This window comes from Helianthus annuus, chromosome 3 (assembly GCF_002127325.2).
Source record: "Helianthus annuus cultivar XRQ/B chromosome 3, HanXRQr2.0-SUNRISE, whole genome shotgun sequence".
NCBI classification, from domain to species: Eukaryota; Viridiplantae; Streptophyta; class Magnoliopsida; order Asterales; family Asteraceae; genus Helianthus; species Helianthus annuus.
In genome coordinates, this window is record NC_035435.2 from 125,124,618 (window position 1) to 125,146,540 (window position 21,923).

Sequence of the window (21,923 nt, forward strand, 5' to 3'; positions counted from 1 at the left end):
CCTGTGGTTTATAGATATTGCAAACTTAGTAACAATGCTTCAATAATTACGTAGTTGGTCTCGGATGATCCTTGTCACTACACATGTTAAGTTTTCTAGTTAAGTGTGTATGAAATGACTAAATTGCCCGTAAACAATAAAAAAAAATATGAAGATGGGCCTACCACCACCTCCACCTCCACCATCACTTCCAACCAACCTCCACCTCCTCCTCCACCCAACCACCACAAAACCACCCTAACCAATACCACCTAACACCCAAAATAAAAACATGTCCCGATCAGATTATTTTGTATAAAGAGCATTAACATTTTTCTTTTTGACCAATCAAAACTCATACTTCCTCCTTGTTGGCCAAAAATACTGGAGACCACCTTGATAGGAACACAGAGAATTCATCTCTTTAATATCCTCAAATTTAATCATACTAGTTGGGCCTTTTGTGATGGATCAGATCGCATGGGATAGCTTTCTCATTGTTACTAAAAAACCTAAAAACCGATTGTGGGTAATACGCTACAAACTGGTTAGGGTGGAGGTATGATTAATCACTCTAGGGTGATTGAGTGATTTTCTACCCAATAATATTATACCATGTCAACTCTCTATTTTGCACTCAATCAGGGGGTATGTTTAATCACTCTAGGGTGTTTGAGTTATATATTTTTTGATCGGTTCCTCTCTCCTCTCTCTCTCTCCTCCATCACCCTTCTCCACCTTCGGTGACTTTACACCGATTTTTCATCCTCTCTCCTACTCAAACACCCTAACTCAATCATGGAGGTATGCAGGGGCGGTTCTTAGAAGGGTTGTGGCAGGGCCACGACCCGGGCAAGTTTTTCGGCCGTAATGCTAATTTTCCGCATTTTGATGAAAATTTTTTATATATATTGTGTTTGGCCCGGGCTTGCCCGGGCTTTTTTTAGTGCCCGTGTCTTTCGGCCCTGGCACGTTCAATGGGCAAGATCCGCCACTGGGGGTATGGTCACCGATCGGTGACACCCACGTTCAATGGTGCTGTAGTGACGGTAGTTCAGCGGTTGTGTGTTGAGTCTGCGTGTGTGGAGTTGATTTCTTCTCCGCTTACTCCCCCTTCCGTTTCTTTCTAAAATTGTTTATTACTTTTTAAAAAGTAGAACAGATGTATATGTATTTGATTATTATTAGCTAAGATGTAATGTTTATGTTTGTCTACCATGCCTCAATCTGTTTATTCTTTTTATAAAATTATAATATAGATAATATTTATTAAACCCATAATTGTATATTATACGAAGAAACAAATTAGGTGTTTTTATATTTGTTGTAAATTTAAAATGTGTTTACATTCAAAGCTTCAAGAAGTAAAAAGAAAAAATTTACTATTAAAAAAATTCAAATTTAATTTTTATTTTTGTTTTATGTGTTACCAATATTTATAATAAAATATTAATAAAAAATAAGAAAAAATAACGATCCTGCATGATTGGGCTCGAGCTCGCTCAAAAATTTTACGAGCCAAGCTTGACTTTTCAGCTCGAAAAAATAATCCAGCTCAACTTGAGCTGATTCGTTTAAGTTCGACCTCGAGCTCGAACCCAGCTTGGCTAGGCTCGACCCGGCTCGATTACAGCACTAACCAAGTTACATATAATCTATGGATTTAACCAGTTCAATTTTATATAATTACATTTTCTATAATAGATACGACTTGCCCCTTTAAAAAAATTGAATACGTTTGATGTTGACGGATTACATCAAGTTGTATTGGGTGCTATTATATTGTAACGAAGAATTACAAGCCATATATGCCCTAATAGACCGTGTTAAGCCTTGATATATCTTAGTGGCCCATTAAGGGCTTTATTACGTAACATTCGATATTGAAGGGTTATATATCACAGTGTATTGAGTGATATTATGTCGTAACAACCAATTACAAGTCATATATGCCCTAATAGGGCGTGTTAAGTCTTGCTATATCTTAATGGACACTAATAAGTCATACGACCCTATTAGACCGTGCTGGCCCTTGATATATCTTAATGGCCCATTAGAACCTTTATATAACATTCGGTATTGAATGGTCATATCATGTTGTATTGAGTGATAACAATATCATAACGAACATAACAAGTCATACATGCCATAATAGACCGTATTGGGCCTTCATATCTTTTAATGGCCTATTATGAATTTTATTATGTAATATTCGAGTGTTATATCATTTTGTTTCGAGTCATATCAAATCGTTACGGAGAATTACAAGTCAGACATGCCCTAAATTGAAAGATTAATAAATTACGTTAAAAATAACATATGTGTTTATATATAATAAAACTTTGTATGTTAGTATTAATAATTTTTTAATGATTTTTTTTTTATTTTTAAGGATTCCTACACATTTTCTACTGAAGTATCAAATTCATTATTTTCCTACGAATTTTTAACGAATTGTTAAAATCAAACGTATTTCGTAGGAATTGTGTTGGTATTTTCCTACACATTTCCTATGGATATTAATTAAAAAAATTTCCGTAGGAAATCTGTCGGCATTTCCGACTCATTTCCTATGGATGTTAATAAATTTGTTTTAAAATAACATATGAAATGTATTACAAAGAAATTTTTATCCATTCCGTAAGTAATTTGTCGGAATTACCGACACTCTTCCTACGGATAGTAATAAATAAATTCAAAAATAACACATACTTTTATAAATAATAAAACTTTATATTTTAATATCATTAGTTTTATTTATTATGATTTTTTTTTTATAAATTGGAATCCTACGCATTTCCTCCTAATCTATAAAATGAAAACGAATTTCGTGGGAAATTTCTTACACTTTTCTTACAGATACCAATTCCTACAAATTTCTGACAAATTGTTAAAACGAAAACGAATTATGTCGGAAATACGTGGGAAACTTCCAACACGTTTCTTGCGCATAGCAATTTGTGGCTTTTTTGTCACAAAACTAAGACCCTTTCTTGTTTGTAGTAATTTCGTGGGAAAAGTCTCGTCATTTTCGTTTGTAGAAAATGCGTACGAAATTTTGGTAGGAATAGTAGCAGTTTTCTAGTAGTGTGGGTTTGGTGTAGAGAGCAAAAAGAGATTCCGGTTAAAATAAAATTCCAAGATAGGAGCAAGAAGATACATATAATAGGTTTATAAGTCACATACCTTGTTAGTTATTAATTCCATTATATCAGTGGAAGAGACGGGAAATAGGCCACACCCACATAGTTCGGTTCATATTGAGAAAAATCTCTTTCTAAAGCAATTTGAGATTGGTGGTGGGTAAGGATTCATAATGTAAACCACAGCTCAAATAAGTATCACATGTACGAAGATGAGAATTCAAACATTGTTTCATAACTACTAAATCCATTACCATATGTTAAATGAAAAACTTAATTACATTAACCAATACAATACTTTTCCATTATCTTTCGAACACTCTTTTATGTCTTCCCAATAGCCAGGTAAGGTAACCTGATGTATATGAAAGAAAAGAAAGAAAAGTATGCCTTATCAATGTTCTAACAACTATAACACATACACAAATATAAATTGATCTTATAGCATTTCAACAATGTCAAGTTCATGTAACAATTGATCTTATATATTTAGGTAAAGGATCAAATAAAAATAATATTAACGTACGAAACGTACGCATTGAGGGAAAAAGCAAAAAGTGGCGGTGTTATTTTGGTAATTACGAGCAGCTTCAAAATAATTGGGGAAAAAGCAAAAAATGTCTTGTAGAGTAATTTTGAGCATCTGTAGAGTAATTTTGGGAAATGTAGGGTAATTATCAAATTACTCTAGTAGAGTAATTTTGACTTCTGTAGAGTAATTTTGGAAAATGTCTTGTAGAGTAATTTTGTTAGCATTTAGTTATCGGGTTTAGCTTTATGGTTTAGTTTTTAGCTTTTAGTTGGGGTGTGTGTGTGTGTGGGGGGGGGGGATGGTTTAGGTTTTTGGGGGTGCGGGGTGGTGGGGGGGGGGGTTGGTTTTTGGGGGGTGGGGGGTGGTTTAGGTTTTTTTTTTTTTTTGGGGGGGGGGGGGTTAGTGTAATTTTGATAATTACCCTACAATTTTGATAATTACCCTACACGACCAAAATTACTCTACCTGAACATTTACAATGGTTTAGGTTTTTTTAGGTATTTGGGGGTGGGGGTTAGTGTAATTTTGATAATTACCCTACAATTTTGATAATTACCCTACACGACCAAAATTACTCTACCTGAACATTTACAATGGTTTAGGTTTTTTTAGGTATTTGGGGGTGGGGGGTTAGTGTAATTTTGATAATTACCCTACAATTTTGATAATTACCCTACACGACCAAAATTACTCTACCTGAACATTTACAAAATTACTCTACAGAAGCTCAAATTTTGAAGTTGGTGATAATTACCAAAATGACACCGCCACTTTTTTGACTTTTCTTTCACTTCGTACGTTTAATTTATTTTCACGTGAACTTAACTCTATATATTTACCGGGGCGTAAGATCATTTACCCAAATTAAAAAGTAAGTTCGTTTAACAATATCCAAACAAAAATCAAATTCAGTGTAGCAATGTAAAAGTATAGCAAACTCAATAAACTATTTCAGCAAATAATCTCACTGACCAAACATATAACAATAAGCAAAACAAAGATGAAATACATACATACATACATACATTAAATCCAAACAACTTAAATACATATATCAAACTGTAAATCAAAATCATCCCGAATAATAAGCAAAACAAAGATAAAACTAATCTTTATCTTTATCTTTATCTTTAATAAAGGAACAAAGGTTGAGACACATGTCCCTTCCATATTCATTTGAAACACGTGTTAACCTCTCCTTCCATTTACTATCGTGTTCATCATTTACACTATCCACGCCTCCCTTTTACTGAACCGGATTTTTTGTGTTCCATGTGTTCTTCCTAACCCTAATCATTTCCTCAAAATTTCTGCCGGTTCTCTTTCTTCTCTCCTTTGCTCTTAATCAATTGTAAAATGTCTTCTCCTAAATCAAAGATCTACTTTTTTTCTACTCTTCACCTTCATCGCAATCTGACAGCTATTTGGAGGTTCGATTTCTGTTCATTGATTTCGATTTATTTGGGGTAAAATCATTGCAATCTTGTGTTCCACATATACGATATTTTATCTAGGGTTTCCACACAATCCAAAAGCTAACCTGCTGTCGCAGAGCACCTCTTCATCACGTAAGATTCTTTCATCTCAGATCTATTAATCTCATTACAAATGATGATAACTTTGGTGTTGTTGACGAACTTAATCGCATCAGATATGACGAATTTCATATGATTTGCTTTATCGATGATGAATATTATGATGTTTTTGAACTTAATCACATCAGATTTACCGAATGTTATATGATTTGCGCTAGCAGTGATGAGTTTTATGATGTTTATGAGCTTAATCGCATCAGATTTGTGCGTTTTTTAGTTTTACTTAGGTATGATGTTGTATTCTTCACATCTGATTGTTGTGTTGTTAGTTTATATTATTAGGTATGATAATACAGATTGAGTTTTATGTGATTTGCTCAAACGATGATGAATTTGTGACGTTTTTGAACTTAAATCACATCAGATTTGTGTGTTTTTTTAGTTATGATACTACACTCTTCCCATTGAATGTTTGTGTTATTGGTTTATGCTAGCAAAGGTCTCATGCTCCTCTCTCTTTCGTGTTTTACAAAGTTGACCGAGTTTTATTAATTACGACATCACAAATCTCGGCCCACAAACCCATTTTCTTTATTTACCTTATTCGTTATGTGCTTTAGTTAAAACGTTCGATTTTTTTTGTAAGAGTATTGAGCTAAATTGGTAGATATCATGTAAAAGTAGGTGATACCGAACCCGTCGTCACCACTTGCCACCATACAAATATAGTGTGTAAACTTAGGTTGGATTTTTTTTGTAAAACAATATTTTAGCTTTAACCCGTTTTGACTCGAACTAAATTGACATTGTTTTTAAAACGACCTCCTTCTACCTGGGCTCACTTTGCTCATAAACCCACATTGACTTGAACCCGTTTTGACCCGTTAGCGAAACCTAAACTCGGTTATGTGTTCACCTATTGGCTTCTTGTATGAATCTTTTAATGTAGATTTTTTTTTTCGTTTTGAAGACTAACTGTATACAAAATTTTGCGTGTTAACAGTTTCATTGGAGGTTTCAAAGACGGAGATCCGCCACGTGTCTCGGAAATGGAAGGGCAGTCCTGAACACACAAAGGTCTGGATTGAGCCTAACAAACTTCGTAGGGTCGCTGTTGTTTACTACCTCTGCCGTAACGGCCAGCTTGAGCATCCGCATGTTGATGTTTCTTTCTCCTGTTCTGATAGACTGGATCTTCGAGGTAAACTTTTCAATTCTTTTCAGCCGTAATGATAACCGTATACAATTTTTTTGTGACTGATTTTTTTGAAAGTTTGTTGAAATTGTTAGATGTAATAGATTGTATAAATTCTCTCCGAGGAAAATGAATGGCGGCAATGTACTCGTGGTCTTCTAAACAGTTAGTTTATTCAATCTCATTCAGCTTATTACATTTATGAACGTTGCGAATAATTACGATTTCAATAGATTTTTACTTCGTGTTTGTTGTCAAATTCGATTACGTGTATGAACAGATGAATTCGATTATCAAAAAGGATGGTTATAATATTGTATACTTTCAGCCCATGAAATAAAATGGCATCATTTACTTTTCGCAAGATGTTTGAAAACCAACCTCAATGTTGAGAAATACTTTTTTGCTTTAGGCTATGTGACTTGCTGTAACGATGATGCTTTCGGAGTGGACGATCTGTCATGCGGCGCGGCTCAAAGGCTCCGATGCTCATGCTTTCGGAGTGGACGATCGATGTTCCAGATCTATCTAAACCGATGTCGGAGATATCTCCGCTGATTCTCCGCTTGTATGCTTTTCAATTGTTCAATAAATCGTATTTCGTGTTATATATCTAATAGCAACTTGCTATTTAAACTTTTTAATTTACACGTGTATCAACTAATAGCAACTAATTTTGGTTAACTTTTGGGCACTTAGTGAATTAATTTTATTCCCAAGAGACCAAAATAGTCAAATGTAAACTGTAACATCTTTGTTGTGCAGTGTGCGCATAATGATGTTGAGTGTTGATGAATCAGGTTGTAGCAAAGAAGCAAACAATTTCATACCTGAATGATTTACTTGAAAAGGCTGAGAAGCCTGTGTTGGTCGACTTTTATGCAACTTGGCAAAAAAAAAAAAAAAAAAAAAAAAAAAAAAAAAAAAAACTCTATACCCTGTCACACTGTGAAATCAAAGTTATATTTGTTCTGGGTTGAATATGAACGTGTGTACGCGGATGTCTATTTATATTTCCTGAACAACTTACTAAATTGAAACTTGTGTTCATAAAATAAAATAGAAAATGGAAAATGTAACTGACAAGTGTCAAAACATTGTTATTTTAAATTAGTTGGTTACATGTTATTTTGATTTTTAAAAAATCATACATCATATTTATTAATATGTTTTAAATCTATTTTTTTTAACCCGTGTGTAACACGGGATATAAGCTAGTACTTAAATATAAAACCCAAACAACAGAATGTCGTCAGATGCAAGCATACTGTAGGACTTCCTTCATGTGCTCAACCTCATGAACAGGTGCACCTTGGTTGTTCTTGAGTCACTCAGTTGTCTCAGCTATTGGCATTCTCCATTTTCTTCAAACTCTGGCCAAAAGTCTTTTTCTTGATTTTGAGTGCTTTAACCCTATTGTCCATCTCGCAGTGGCGGACTTATAGTGTTAATAGGGGTAGCACGGGCTACCCCTCAACCCCATCTCCGTATTGTAAAAATACCCCTTAACTCCATTTCCGTAGTGTAAAAATACCCCTCAACTATGTTTCTGTTATATAAAGGATACCCCTGATCCTAAAAAAAAAATTAGGATACCCCTAACTTTTTGGGCTAGTTCCGCCACTGCCATCTCGTATATGAAACCGTCTAATTCATTGTATGCATCGGCCCTCTTCTTAAATTCTTTGTCCTTATGTTTGTACATCTCAGCATCTTTTACCATCTTTTCAATGTCTTTCTTGGAGAGTCTTCTGTTTTCATAGGTAATTTCGAACTTGTTCTTCTCACCGGTGGATAATATCTTAGCGGTAACTGTGAGGATGCCGTTGTCATCAATTTTGAAGCTTATTTTGATATCTTGTTCTCCTTTCGGAGCATATGGTATTCCATAAATATTGAAATGTCCCAATAAATGGTTACTAGTAGATGTGGAACTTTCACCTTGAAGCACCTTGATCTACATGGAAGATTGATTATCCTCAGATGTGGAAAATAATTTGGACTTCTTTGTAGGTATTGGAGTGTTCCTTGAGATCACAACATTTTTCCACCTTCTACCTCTATCCCAAGTGACAAAGGAGTGACGTCATATAACACCACATTTGGAACACTTTGACTACTTAGAGTTAAGTTTGTAGCCATAATTGCATCAGATAAACATTTCTTCACAGCCAATGGTTACGAGTGAGACATCAAAAGTACCACCACCAAGATCAAAGATGAGCACCTTCATCTCCTTTGTAATACTAGTGTTTTTATCTAGACCATAGGCAATCGCAGCTGTTGTAGGCTCGTTGATGATGCGGATGATGTTTAATCCTGCAATGGTACCTGCATCCTTTGTTGCCTGACGTTGTGAATCATCAAAATATGCAGGGACAGTCAGCACAGCATCTTTCACAACATTTCCTACGTATGCCTCGGCGGTTTCTTTCATCTTGCCTAGAATCATCGACGAAATTTCTTCGGCTGAAAATTCCTTTTCTCGACCTTTGTAAGAGACAGCAATTTGTGGTGTATCATCAGGACCTTCTATGACTTTAGAAGGCCACAATTTAATGTCACCTTGCACTTTTGAGTCACTGAATCTCCTTCCAATCAACCTTTTTGCATCTGAAAATAATCACCGAGAAACATTATATCAACGAAAATTTTAATTAGGTTCCCTACTATAACTGGGTGCATGCTAATAGTCCAAGTGATATGCAAATTAGCCTTTAAAAAATATATACAAATTAATCTACACCAAATGAATGGTGAATCCCCTGTATAATTTGAAGTTTGAGGTATGGGGATGAGGATGGAGATGACCAACACTCAACATATGAGTAAAAATAATTAAAATGTTATAACTACTAAAATACAGGTCTATCTTTTCAGTTTTTAAATCTAGAGTTTGATTCCTTTTTAATATTCGTAACTTGTTAAATGTAGTTAAAAATAATTATCTTTGAACTTGAATAGAAAATTGGGTATGAAACCGAATGAAGATAAGATAGCTAACACTTTCAAGCCTAAAGAACAATAATAACGAAATCCAGGTGGAGTATAAAATATGTATAAAGAACTAAAGCTCACTAAAAAACAAATAACTTGTATTTTGTTGATCTCAATCTACAAAATTCAAAATACATATAAACCTAGCTAGAAATCTTTTAGGAGCCAATTTTTTTAAATAAAAATCTATGCAAAATTTGTGACTGATTTGCAATAGGAAATTAAACAAGCGCCTAAAATGCGGTCGCAACTTGGTCACAGACACTACTAGAAAACTGCTACTATTCCCACGTCAATTTCCGTGGGAAATCCGTGGGTAACTGCGTTTACCCACGGATTTCCCACGAAAATGAACTGTGGGAATTTTGCTCGTGGGTAATTTTTTTCTGACGCATTTCCTACGGATTTTCCTACTCATTTCCCACACAAATGTTTTGTTAGAATTCTCCTACTTATTTCTCACGTAATTAATTTTCTTAACTTTCCGACGTATTTCCCACGGAATATTTATTTTTTTAACATTTTGTGTTTAAATCAATTATATTTATTTTTATTATATATATTTTAATTTTCTTACACAATTCCTACGAATTTTTTTTTCTTCTTACACAATTCCAACGGAATGTATTCGTTTTTCCTACATAGTTCCTAACGAAAATATTTTTTTCCTACACAATTCCAACGAAATGTGTTATTGATTCCTACACAATTTCTACAAAATTAGTTTTTTTTCCTACACAATTCCAACAGAATGTATTATTTTTCCCACACATTTCCTACGAATTTTTCTTTGTTACCTACACATTCTAACGGAATATGACGAAACCTATTTATTCTTGGCAAATTGGATTCAAATAATCTCAGCTTTCTCAATTTGGCCGATAATAATCCCAACCCAGTTATTGGCCGATAACAATCCGAACTGGTCCACTTTGGCCGATAATAGCCCGCCGTTAAAAATAGCTTAACGGAGTTAAGCTTTTTTCTGAATTACAAACTGATATTTTATAGATTTTGATCAGAACGAGGATACAAGTCGATTATGTAAAACATACCTCGAAACGATGTTTCAAACGGCTTGATTTTTATTAATGATAAGTTTAAACACCCGAATTGAAGCACCGTTTTCGTAGTTTGGGGCAGTATTTCTAGGTAGATTTTACATCAATTAACTCGTATCCTCGTTCTAATCAAAAGCCCTAAAACATCAGTTTGTTATTCGGAAAAAAACTTAACTCCGTTAAGCTATATTTAACGCAAACTATTATCGGCCAAAAGTGGACCAGTTCGGATTATTATCAGCCAATAACTGAGTTGGGATTATTATTGGCCAAATTGAGAAAGTTGAGATTATTTAAATTCAATTTACCTTTATTCTTTTTCCTACATATTTCCTACGGATACGTTTAAAAACGCTAGTACAGAATTGATCAAATGATGCGGGTAAATTGGCTATAAGATGCGGTTCTAGACCCGCATCTTATGGCGTAACATCTTATAGCTATAAGCCAAAAGATGCGGGTCCAAAAGATGCAATTCTAGACCCGCATCTTTTGACAAAAAAAAATTATCTAAAAATGAAAATAAAATATGCAAAAATCAGAATTAAAATAAAACCAATATAAGATACGCCAAGAATATAAATTACAAAGATTTCAAACTAAAACAAAATTACAAAAGTTTCAAAGTAACACAAATACATATATCTCTAATTATAAAAGTGATATATACAATAACTTCTGAAACTGGTGTCTCGACATCTTCAATTCATACTTACAACCGGAACCGTAGACATTGCCTAACAAAACAAAACATTACATTAATAAAATGAAGCTTAAAATGTATATGTAAAAATGTATAAAATGCAATCTCTGAATTCCAATGTTAAAAACTTAAAATGCAATCTGTGAATTCAAATGTTAAAATACAATCTATAGAAAGTAACACACAAAGACCCTACAGACTACTGAAAGTAATTCTTTATATACAAAAGAAAATCAAAATGAATTAAGAATCTAATGAGGAAGAAAGACAGAAATTCTATCAACTTTACCATTTCAAACTTGAGCATTTACCCATAAGCACCTCCGCTGCCGGAAACAATATCGAACCGCCACCAAAAACCACCTAAAGTGTCGGGATGAGATTAGATGTAACAGATTTATGAAAAACAAGGCGTTATCCCGATTCGGCAAGTTTCAAAACTCAACAGGATTATAACTTACAGATCTGATGAAGTTGTCGCGCCACCACCAAGCTCACCCCGCCACGTGACCACCAGGATTGCGCATCATCGGAAAAACGGGGCGCACCATCCCTCCGACTCCCCTAGGATCCCCGCCACTTCTCGAAGCCACCACCGCCGTCATCACACTTCCTACGGAATTAATTTAGACACTAGTACAAAATAAGTTTTTTGGTGCTGTATTTTATGCTTTATTTTATGTTGTACCATAGAGCACCAACAAATATACCACCAAATAATGGGATTTGTTGGTGCTCTTCAATAATAGCACCATTAAATCTCCAAACACACCACCAAAAAATCAATGATGAAATACATGTCCCACCACCATTAAATCTTCAAACACACCACCAAAAAATCAATGATAAAAAACAAGTCACTGCACCATTAAATCTTTAAACACGCCACCAAAAAATTAAATATAGAACTAACACGTATCAAATAATAACAAATCTACATATCACCAAAAAACAAATCTCCATAGCACCAAAAAATAAGACAAGAAAAAAAATATAAATTTTTAATATTTTTTGCAAAATTCCAGAATTTTTGGTAATATTTCCCAATATAATTCCAATTACATACAAATGCACATGCTCACGACAAAAGTTAACTAGTATTAAACAACCCAACAACAGGTTCAAGTATACGGAATTACAAAAGTATGAAACACAAACTAATGCTTACAAGATCAAAACATCTTTTTAATAAATCCCGACATTAAATCTACCACTAAATTCTCAATTTGAGATTCTTCAAAATACCCTTCTTCATTCCAAAGCTAAAAACAAATAAATACAAAAGTTAGATTTCAAATATATATAATTTAATGCAATAAACAAAGTTTATAAATATTTACGAGAACTCACTCGGTTAACCAAATCATGTTGTATAGAGTCGATAAACTCTTTCATATGTTTGATTACCATATACCCACATTCACAACTGCCTTTCTGTTGTTTGCACTGCATCATATTCACAATGAATTACTTTGACTAGACTATTTTAAACAAATAAAGTATTCACATACCTGTGCCATGCGCCACTTAAAATTAATCTCAAAAACTTCTTCAGTGATCTTGACGAGCTTGTAATTTTTATGGGTCTTCCTTTCGTTATAGAATCAACAATATTGCCGAATTTGAAATCTGGGCAAACAATTATAAGCGACCAATGTTTACTACAAAAATAAAAATTATAGAACATATTAAGTATGTACTGTATGCGTGTGTGTATCTATGGTGTGGACTTTATATTACCCGACTAAGTATGATGCAAGATAGAACACTTTTTTAGAATGAAGCTCACATATTTCTTTTACGTTTTTTTTTAACGTCTTCAAGAAATGTTTTACACCGTGATCCAGTGATTTTTTGTGGATTGAAAAAAGCACATCTTGAATTGAGCGACTCAAAGAAATGCCTAAAAATTGTGACAAAGTTAGTAAATTTAATTCTATCTAAACATGTTATGGTACCATATAATAACAATAATAGCAACTTACATGACAAACCAATGTAATATTGTGACATCAAGCCGACCCTCCAAAAGCATGTTTAACAATTCGGAATACAAGATTGTTACATACAAGAAATGCCTAAAAAATGTGACAAAGTAAGTAAATTCAATTCATCAGTAATAGTCCATTGTAACTAGAGTGTACAAAACAATAAGTTAAACAAAATAATTAATTAGCAAGTATCTCATATTTTTCATAATCTATAAAAAATATATATAATACTTTTGCTTCCAACCATAGCTCATCAAACCAATTTACATGAACTTCCACGATTCTGTATTGTATTGTATTGTGTATGATAGTGATTCCTTACCAGTCGTGATGATCTATGAATGTGGTGTTTTTATAATGAAAGTTTCTTGACAGCCAGAGTTGTACTCCACAGAAGCTATACATGTTCAATTGTAAAGAAGTGAACTCCATGTTACCAAAAGTAATTTGGGGATATAATCAAACTTTAAAGCTAAAACAGTAAACAAATAAGAATTAATATAGGAATATACCAATATATTAAATATAATTAATGTTTATTTTAATGAGTTAATAAACTCATTAAAACCAAACATGACATACAGCCCCCAAAAACATCATTAGAACCTTTAAAACTTAAATTAACATGAAACTTAACAAACCAGAACTTCTTACCGAAGATTGTAGGTCCAATTTTCCACCAAAACAAGTAGTTTAAACCCTTTATCTTGCAGTAAACAGGAACCAAACGCATCAGCCCCTTAACTTATTTACCTTCAATAATAGATACCAAAATCACTCACAATCTTGGTAAACATTAAACATAATGAATTAACAAATCGTTTACCATCGATGACGGGTCGATTCATCCACCAAAACAACCCAAATCAAAAGCTTGCAACCTTCATATCATAGCAGCCCCGAACCGGTTCAAAACAGCTTACAACTGCCATACACCTAAGTTTTGCAATATCCCAATTTTGGCGTCAAATAGTTAACTAAGAAATCAAGAAAAATAATTAAATAAATAAACTGCATTTGCATAATCAATAAATATTAGCTAAAAAAGACCTTGAGTGATGAATAAGAGAATCCACCAGCAACTAGCAATCCATGATGGGATATTGATGAACCTTCTAATCTAAAGCAAGCAGACAAAGATCAAAGACTTATGAGCTCAAAGCAGACCTAAAATATAAGGCTGGAGGGTGTGGGGGCACCACCCCCGCCAACTCATCATCTATAGCGCCCCGGAGAGCTATACCTCCACACCCTCGGATTTTAAGAGGGGCGCTATAGGAGGGGTTCCATCATGGTAAAGATGGAGAAGGGGCGCTATAGGAGGGGCCCGCTTGATTTAAACAAATGAAATCTTTTTTTTTTTAATTTTCTTTAATAGGGGGCTCCATCCACACCATGCAAATTAAAGGAGCTCCATGGTTGAGGTGGATCCTAGGTGGCGCTAACGTGGCCTGATAAAGCCCCTAGGGGGCTCCAACCACACCCTCCAGCCTTAGTGCAAAATGAAATTTTGCAAGAGGGCACATAAATAATTATTATGGCTGTAAAGAAAGTGTAGAAACAAACTGGTGGAAGTGTTGATTTGCTCAATTGTACACAATTACAAAGGTCTTCAAGTATGGAATTGTACAAACTCTTGTTCATAACAAAAAATGACCATTAAAAGCTTAAACAAAACTGCTTAAAATCGGAAACAAAATGTTGATAACATATCTGTAGACAAGAATGATAACATGGCTGAATCTAAAAGACATACCTTATTTTGTTAGGTTTTCCTTCTTTAAACTTCACTTCTGCAGACATGAATGAGAAAAAAAAATATCAATACTATTATCAATAATAGATTAAACGTAAACATTTAAAGATCTAATTCAATATTAATCAAGAAAACAAGTTAACTATACTAGTAATAAACGAATATAGTACTATTTATCAACGCCTGCGAGAGAGGTGTTCATGACAGGGCAAAAAGCGAACAGATCTGATCTTCTATCGAACATACAAAATCCCTAATTCAGTCATCACTAATACCGGCACATAAGCTCTAATACTCTTCACATATCAAAAACTAAACCCTAGATATAAAAATAAAACAAACTAATGAGAAGCATTGGTTAGAAATCAAACCAGTTCGTATGCATTTTGCTCAGAGACGGGAGGAGAAGAAGAGGAAGACGGAAATGGCACCGGTGAGGAGAACATTTGTGGCGACTTGGAGAGCGGACTTGTCATCATAGGTGGAGATGAAAGAGAGCGGAGAGAAAGGGATCTCGACTTGACGTCTTCAGGGAATGGATGGAGAGGGTGGAATGTTTTGAGATAATGGAGATTGGGGGAAGTTAAATGGCATTTGGGGGGAAAGGATGAATATTGGGGAAAGAGGGCGGGATCATCCAAATTTTTTCAAGGAAAGAAGAAAGTTATACTACAAGACCATATGTAGTGATAAACAAACATAATGCCCTCATCATGGGGCATTATCCGACACGTGGCATCCTAGTCATTGTTGGGCAGTATAGCAAAAGTGGCATAGTGGGGCATTATGCCAATAACCCCCATTCAATTATTTCACAATTATTTTTTTAATTTAAAACATAAAAAACTTCATTAATTTAAAATAAAAATTACACTACTTGAAATAAAAAAAAAACTGAAAAAAAAACCGAAAAAAAAATAAAGTTAAAAAAAAAGAACATGATCTAGAGTCCATATTTTTCTCTAATTTTTTGGCGACGCATTTGCGCAAGGATCAACGTATCGCCTTGTAGGTAGTCGATAGGTTTGGACAAAAACTCAATGTCCTTTTCCATTTGTCTCGCCTCTTGCATCTCGTTAAACTTTTTGGTTTCGGCCACTCGTTCTTTCATAATCTCATAACGTTGGTGGCCGAGGTCGCGAATGTCTTGGAGACGACGGTTCATCTCCTCGAAATTTTCCTTTAACTCGAGATCGGAATATGACTCGACCGTTTTTTTCCCGGTTCCCTTTCTTCTACCGGTGGGTCGGGTCAACTCTTCTTGAATTCCCTCATCAACGTCCACCGCCTCATTTAAATCAACATTGCGGGCATCCGATGTCGGAGTTGACGGGTCAACGGAGGATGATGTTTTTGACCTTTTAGCTCGACGTCTACTACTAGACGTCACTGGATTAACTAGCGCCCACTTTGGACTTTTTCGTAGTAGCTCCCAACACTTATAGTACGTGAAAGGGCATTTCGTCCTCTCGAACTCCTCCAAAGTCCTCGTTAAAACCCCGACGTCACTTTCACCGCTCGGGCGAGTATTGTAGTTACGTTGGTAAACTTCTTGGAACGCGTGAGACTTGTTATTGATGTCGGTCCATTTGCTAGAAATGGAATCTTTGTCCCGATGTTCGCCTTGACCCCACGTGCTAAAAAAGAGTGCACAAACCCTATCCCAAAAAACGGGACCCATTTGAAAGTTTGCTACAAATTAAAAAAAAGTAAAAAAATAAGTTGTATGTTAAAAATAAAAGTAAAAAATAAGTAAAAAAATAATAATAAAAGAGTTACCCGTTTCTTCGTCCTCCGAAACGTCGAGCCACGCCCGAGTCAACGTGAATTCCTCCTCCTTCGTCCATTTAATGATAGTTTTTGTACGTCGGGGTTCGTCCTTATCCTTTTTCTTATGCGACCTTCTGCCGCGTTTTGATTTATCTTGCACCGGTTCGGGTTGCGTCTCCGGCACGACATCGACATCGGGTTCGGATTCGGGTTGTTGTTGTGACGGTTGCGACCCGCCGGCTTGACCATAGCCGAAGGTGGGAGGTACAAACGGAGTGGCGCCAGTCAAGTAAGCCGCGTACGGTAAAAAGCTCGGGTCCATGTCTTGAAGGTTATACGGGTTTTGCGGTTGGGTTGTGTTCGGGTTCGTGGTTCTTACGGGGACACCAAAAGGGGGTCGGAATGGATGCATGATTGTATAAAAAAGTAGGAGAAAGTGGGTGTTTTTTTATAAAAAAAAAAATAGAAGAAAGTAGGAGAAAGTGGGTGTTTTTTTATAAAAAAATATGATAAAGTGGGTTGATATATATAGTGGGGTAAAATTTTAAATTAAAAAAAAATTAACTATTTTGACCGTTTGCCAACGGTCTAATTTGGACCCCAAGAATTTTTCAGCGTTTTAATTAAAACGCCAATTAAAACGCCACATTCGTTTTTTTTTTAAATAACGCCCGGTCACACCCTGTGTAATGGGGGGCGGGGCGTTATAAGGCGTTTTTTTTGAAAAATTTTTATAAATCACGCCCCACTACGGGCAGTCTAAGAGTATTCACATCCATTCTATCAACTTTTCACCCTAAATTACACTAAAAAACACTACATCTTCTCTCTTCTTTTTAATTAAATAATATTTTTATACCTTTATCATTATCTTTTCTTCTTATCCACTCACAATCACTTTCAAAATATAATTAAAAAATTATAGGGGTGAACAGTGTCCCCTCAAATATACAGATGAACAGTAGCATTTTCTCTCTCCTCCACTCACAACTACTTTTTATACTCTTTATATTATAAAAACTCCACTCACATATTTTAGTGGGTTAGATGTGAATGCTCGCATTAGACCATGCGTACTGGTTAACCCCTCACATTTGGGCGTTTTGCGTCATGAGACAGTACAATCAGTAATGAGGCATTATGGGACGTTTTCTAAAATGAGTGTAGTGAGGATGTGGGCATTGTTGGGCATTATGTTAAAAGGGGTGTAAAAATTAAATAAAATAAAAAAACTAACAAAAAATACTATTTGACAACAAAAAGTAGATTAAGCATCATTGGTCAAATAATTTCTTCTCCGGCGTTATTTTAAGAACGCCTCATTCAAAAAATTGCAAATCAACGCCCAACGGGGTGGAGGAATTGGCGTGGTGGGGCTTATAAAAAAGTTCCAAAAACGAACGACTACGGGTGGTCTTACATCCCTTCCCCTGTTTTTATGTGAATATTATGAAAAGTTGTTATAAGGGGTTATGAGTGAAGGAGAGAGAAGATGTTACTGTTCATCTGTAAATTTGGGGGGACACTGCTCACCCCTATAAAATTTTTAATATTTTTTAAAAGTAGTTGTGAGTGGATAGGTAAAAAATGTAATGATAAATGTAGAAAAAAATCTTATTTAATTGAAGGAGAAAGAAAAATGTAGTGATTTTTAGTATAATTATAGAGATGAAGATAGGGGAAAGGATGTGAATGCTTTAAGAGCTATATTAATTGTTAATATATTTTTTTTTGTACGGCAAATTTGGATCACTGACGGACCACTGGAATATCATCGTGCCACCCGCGGAACCACCCGATCATATCCATCTCCACTAGGCATAATGTCTATACACCAATTCAGGAGGAAACCCAATAAATGTGGGAAAACACCCTTGTGGGAATCGAACCCAGGTTGCTATTAGTCCCAAAGCTTTATCCCACCCCCAAGATGTCACTAGGATATAAAGTCATGGGCATTAATTGTTAATATTAATTATTTTATTTTTATTTGTATCAAAATATTATATTAATATTATAACTAGGGGAGTGGTAAACCCATACGTTACGTCGGGACGTATCGCAATAGGGATGAACTAGGTACCGGTATTCAATACTGTCAAATATGGGTACCAGAATCGAAAATACTCCGTACTGTACCAAACAGGTACCGATCCGAAAGTATCGTTACAGAAAACGTCAAAAGTGGGTACCGAATAGGGGTTGAAAATAATTCGGTATCCGTACCCAGTACCAAATGCTCATCCTTATATCGCACACCATAACAATAGATAAATAAATTCATAATATAAAAAATGATATCACCATTAGTAACCATTTAAATTGCCATCGGGTTCATTTGAATCTGAATGGTTATTATCGGCATCAAGGTATGTATCGTTGTTCTCTCTGTTATCATTAATGCGTGAGTTGATCGACGACGTGCTATGATCAAGTAGTGACTCTCCATGTATTGACCAACAAGTGTATTTAGGCATAAAACCATTTTTCACCAAATGAAACTCTGTGACTGTGATATCATTAAAGCTCATAAAATTATTACAAACTTGACAAGGACAATAAATCATCCCACTTCCTTTATTTACCCGATTAGATTCGACAGCCTTACGAAAACTTTTAACACCCACTATATATATTGATGAATCATGCGAAATTTCGTACATCCAATAAGCATGCGCCATCTAAAAATTAAAATAAACAAACAAATGATATAAACTTATGTAAACCAACGCTTTAAGATGGTGGATCCTAACCCACTTTTTGAATATTCTATCTCATATGTATACATCTTAACGGGTTGACTATATAAGAAAAAATGGGTAGCATTTCCCCTTAACTTTCTAAGTATGCGTATACTCATGACATATCATACATACAAATGTCCACATATACAACTTTATTTTGTATAGTTTGGTGTTTTGGTGCTATTTAAAAGTTTAAACCTAAAAAAATCAACTTTATTTTGTATTTACGCCTAAAAAATCAATTTTATTGTGTATTTTGGTGCTATTAGCAACCTTAGCATCAAATAATTAATTTTTTGGTGGTGTATAACTTGTAAGCCTCAAATAATTAATTTTTTGGTGGTGTATAACTTGTAAGCATTTAATAGTGGTGTGTAATCTATTTTTAAATGGTGTGTTTTGTTATTTGGTGCTTTCTATTATAAGATAGCACCAAAAACATGAAATTTACACCACCAAAAAATTGGTTTTGTACTAGTGAGAATTCCTACTAATGATTAAAATGAAAACGAATTTCGTAGGAATTGCGTCAGTATTTTCCCACACATTTCCTACGGATATATATAAATGTATTTTAAAAATAACATGTATATGCATTACAAAAAAAAAAATTATCCATTCCGTGAGTAATCTGTCGGAATTTCCAACACACATCCTACGGAATCAATTTAGAAATAATATATATTTATATTTTAATATCATTAATTTTGTTTATTATGAACATTTTTTTTATGATAAATTGGATAAAAATGAATTCCGTCGGAATTCCGTCAAAAAATTTCCGACACATTTCTTACGCATACCGATTACTACGAATTTCCGACTAATAGTTAAAATGAAAACGAATTCCGTCGGAAATCCGTGGGAAATTTCTTGCACTTTTCCTACGCATAACAATTTGTGGCTTTTTTGTTGCTTTTTTTGTCACAAAACCAAGACCCTTTCTTGTTCGTCGGAATTCCGTGGAAAAAGTGTCGGTGTTTTCGTTCGTAGGAAATGTGTAGAAAATTATGATAGGAATAGTAGCAGTTTTCTAGTAGTGAGAACAGGTATTAATATGATGTGCATAAGACAGTTTTGGTCGGGTTTGTGCTCAAACCGAACAAAAAAACTGAAATTCCGGTTTTAGGGTTTTTGAAAACCGTTAAGTATTGGTTTTTAAAATTTTCACATTGTATTTGGTTTGGTTTCAGTCCATTTGGAGTTGAAACTTTTGGGCCTAAATGTTACTTTTTATGAGTCGATAATTAATTTACTATTACACATTTGGGCCTAAACTTTTTGGACTGTACCATTTGTAATTTGTAAATAACATTAAAATTAAAAATAAAAGTTATAATCTCTAAATTCAATAACAAACTTTAACAAGCAAAAGGCTTTTTTGGTTATTCGGTTATTCCATCGTGTTCGGTTATTTTTTGGTTTTGAGAGTATACAAAACAAAGGAACTTGTAAATTTTGGTTTTTAGAAAATACAAAACTTAACCGTTAATTTTTTTGTATTGTTTGGTTAATTCGGTTCGGTTTTCTCCATTAATTTGGTTTAAGTTCGGTTAATCTGTCTTCTAGCGTACCCCTACGAGCATAAAAAAAATAAAAACAAGACTCGGTCACGACCTGGTCGCTAGTTTTGCCATCATAAGAACATTTGCTAAGTTGACGAACGTTGAAAAGGGCTATTTGCGACTAGAAATGCGATTGCAAATACCGAGATTTCTAGCGGTGTATAACTTTCTTTTGGTTAAGTAATTGGCTTCAAAAGATTAGTTTGTAACAAGATAAAAAAAATCTTGGACTAATTTAAATCTAGTTCACTTTTGAAATCGTCACAAGGTTGTTCATTAAGAAAAGCAATAGCTACAAGATTTAAAATTAAGCAAGCAAGCTAACCAAATATTGTGTTGGCAGGGTTCGTGGTCTCCTGGTTCTTGGCGCCATCACCGATGAGCCGTTGATCATCAACAAAAGCAACAGAAGATGGTGTTGTTCTGTTGCCTTGTTCATTAGGTATTTCAACACGGTCGTGCTTCCAAACTCCGATACAGGAATACATTGTTCCGAGGTCAATGCCTATTGCCCAAGATTGGTTAACTCTTCCCTCCATTATACTCGAAATAGTTAAATGATGTGAAGTTTATGTTCATTTATCCTCTACTTATACTATAAGTTTTCTTCTAGCGGGTTCTTGAGCAAACAATATATTATTGATAGGAAAAATATATTGAGATGCATCAAGGAGTTTAAGTCGACTACAAGTCGTCTCATCCAATTGTGTTGGTTAATTTGACCGATATATGGCGGTTCATTTTCTTGTGTGGTATGACAAAGACACTATTTTTTTAAAAGGCACGATAAAGACATATATGAAAATAAGAATTTGAGATTTGAGAGGTAACGAGTAAACATGGATGATACGCAAGCAACTTAATAATATTTAATACGGCCGTTCAAAAAAAAATAATATTTAATACGAGGCGTGTCACATATGCATGCCTGCATGAGAGTACAAAATACCAA

General features: G+C 34.5%; 1 protein-coding gene, 2 long non-coding RNA genes and 1 pseudogene across 6 annotated transcripts; 1 reads left to right on the forward strand and 3 right to left on the reverse strand.

Moving 5' to 3' along the window:
• The first annotated feature begins 4,871 nt into the window (after positions 1-4,871).
• Positions 4,872-7,258, forward strand: LOC110908123. Of its 2 annotated transcripts, none has more exons than XR_002574184.2 (4): positions 4,872-5,222; positions 6,193-6,390; positions 6,463-6,549; positions 6,797-7,258. It is a non-coding gene; the product is annotated as an uncharacterized LOC110908123 (long non-coding RNA). The 2 variants fall into 2 exon arrangements; XR_002574183.2 differs by having other exon boundaries at positions 4,878-5,222; positions 6,480-6,549.
• Positions 7,259-7,261: 3 nt separating this feature from the next.
• On the reverse strand, positions 7,262-8,526 carry LOC110906444 (annotated as a pseudogene).
• Positions 8,521-21,546, reverse strand: LOC110908124 (heat shock cognate 70 kDa protein-like). Its single transcript, XM_022153031.2, has 2 exons — positions 21,297-21,546; positions 8,521-8,997 (listed from the first exon to the last, which is right to left on the reverse strand). Exons 1-2 carry the CDS (start codon positions 21,508-21,510, stop codon positions 8,534-8,536), a joined length of 678 nt encoding a protein of 225 aa, XP_022008723.1. The 5' UTR covers positions 21,511-21,546; the 3' UTR covers positions 8,521-8,533.
• Positions 12,224-14,246, reverse strand: LOC110908125. 3 transcript variants are annotated; one of them, XR_002574185.2, is made up of 7 exons: positions 14,187-14,246; positions 13,963-14,072; positions 13,791-13,889; positions 13,459-13,533; positions 12,657-12,774; positions 12,496-12,591; positions 12,224-12,407 (listed from the first exon to the last, which is right to left on the reverse strand). It is a non-coding gene; the product is annotated as an uncharacterized LOC110908125 (long non-coding RNA). The 3 variants fall into 3 exon arrangements; XR_002574187.2 differs by having other exon boundaries at positions 13,791-13,875; positions 14,187-14,226; XR_002574188.2 differs by lacking the exons at positions 13,459-13,533; positions 13,791-13,889; positions 13,963-14,072; positions 14,187-14,246 and adding an exon at positions 12,886-13,035 and having other exon boundaries at positions 12,657-12,806.
• Positions 21,547-21,923: the final 377 nt, after the last annotated feature.

Bases quoted from the DNA above. Each gene is read 5' to 3' on its own strand.
- LOC110908124 (XM_022153031.2), bottom strand. From the start codon at position 21,510: ATGGAGGGAAGAGTTAACCAATCTTGGGCAATAGGCATTGACCTCGGA. The intron at 8,998-21,296 runs GTTAGCTTGCTT...GATTATTTTCAG, and splicing joins CCCTGCCAACACAATATTTG to ATGCAAAAAGGTTGATTGGA.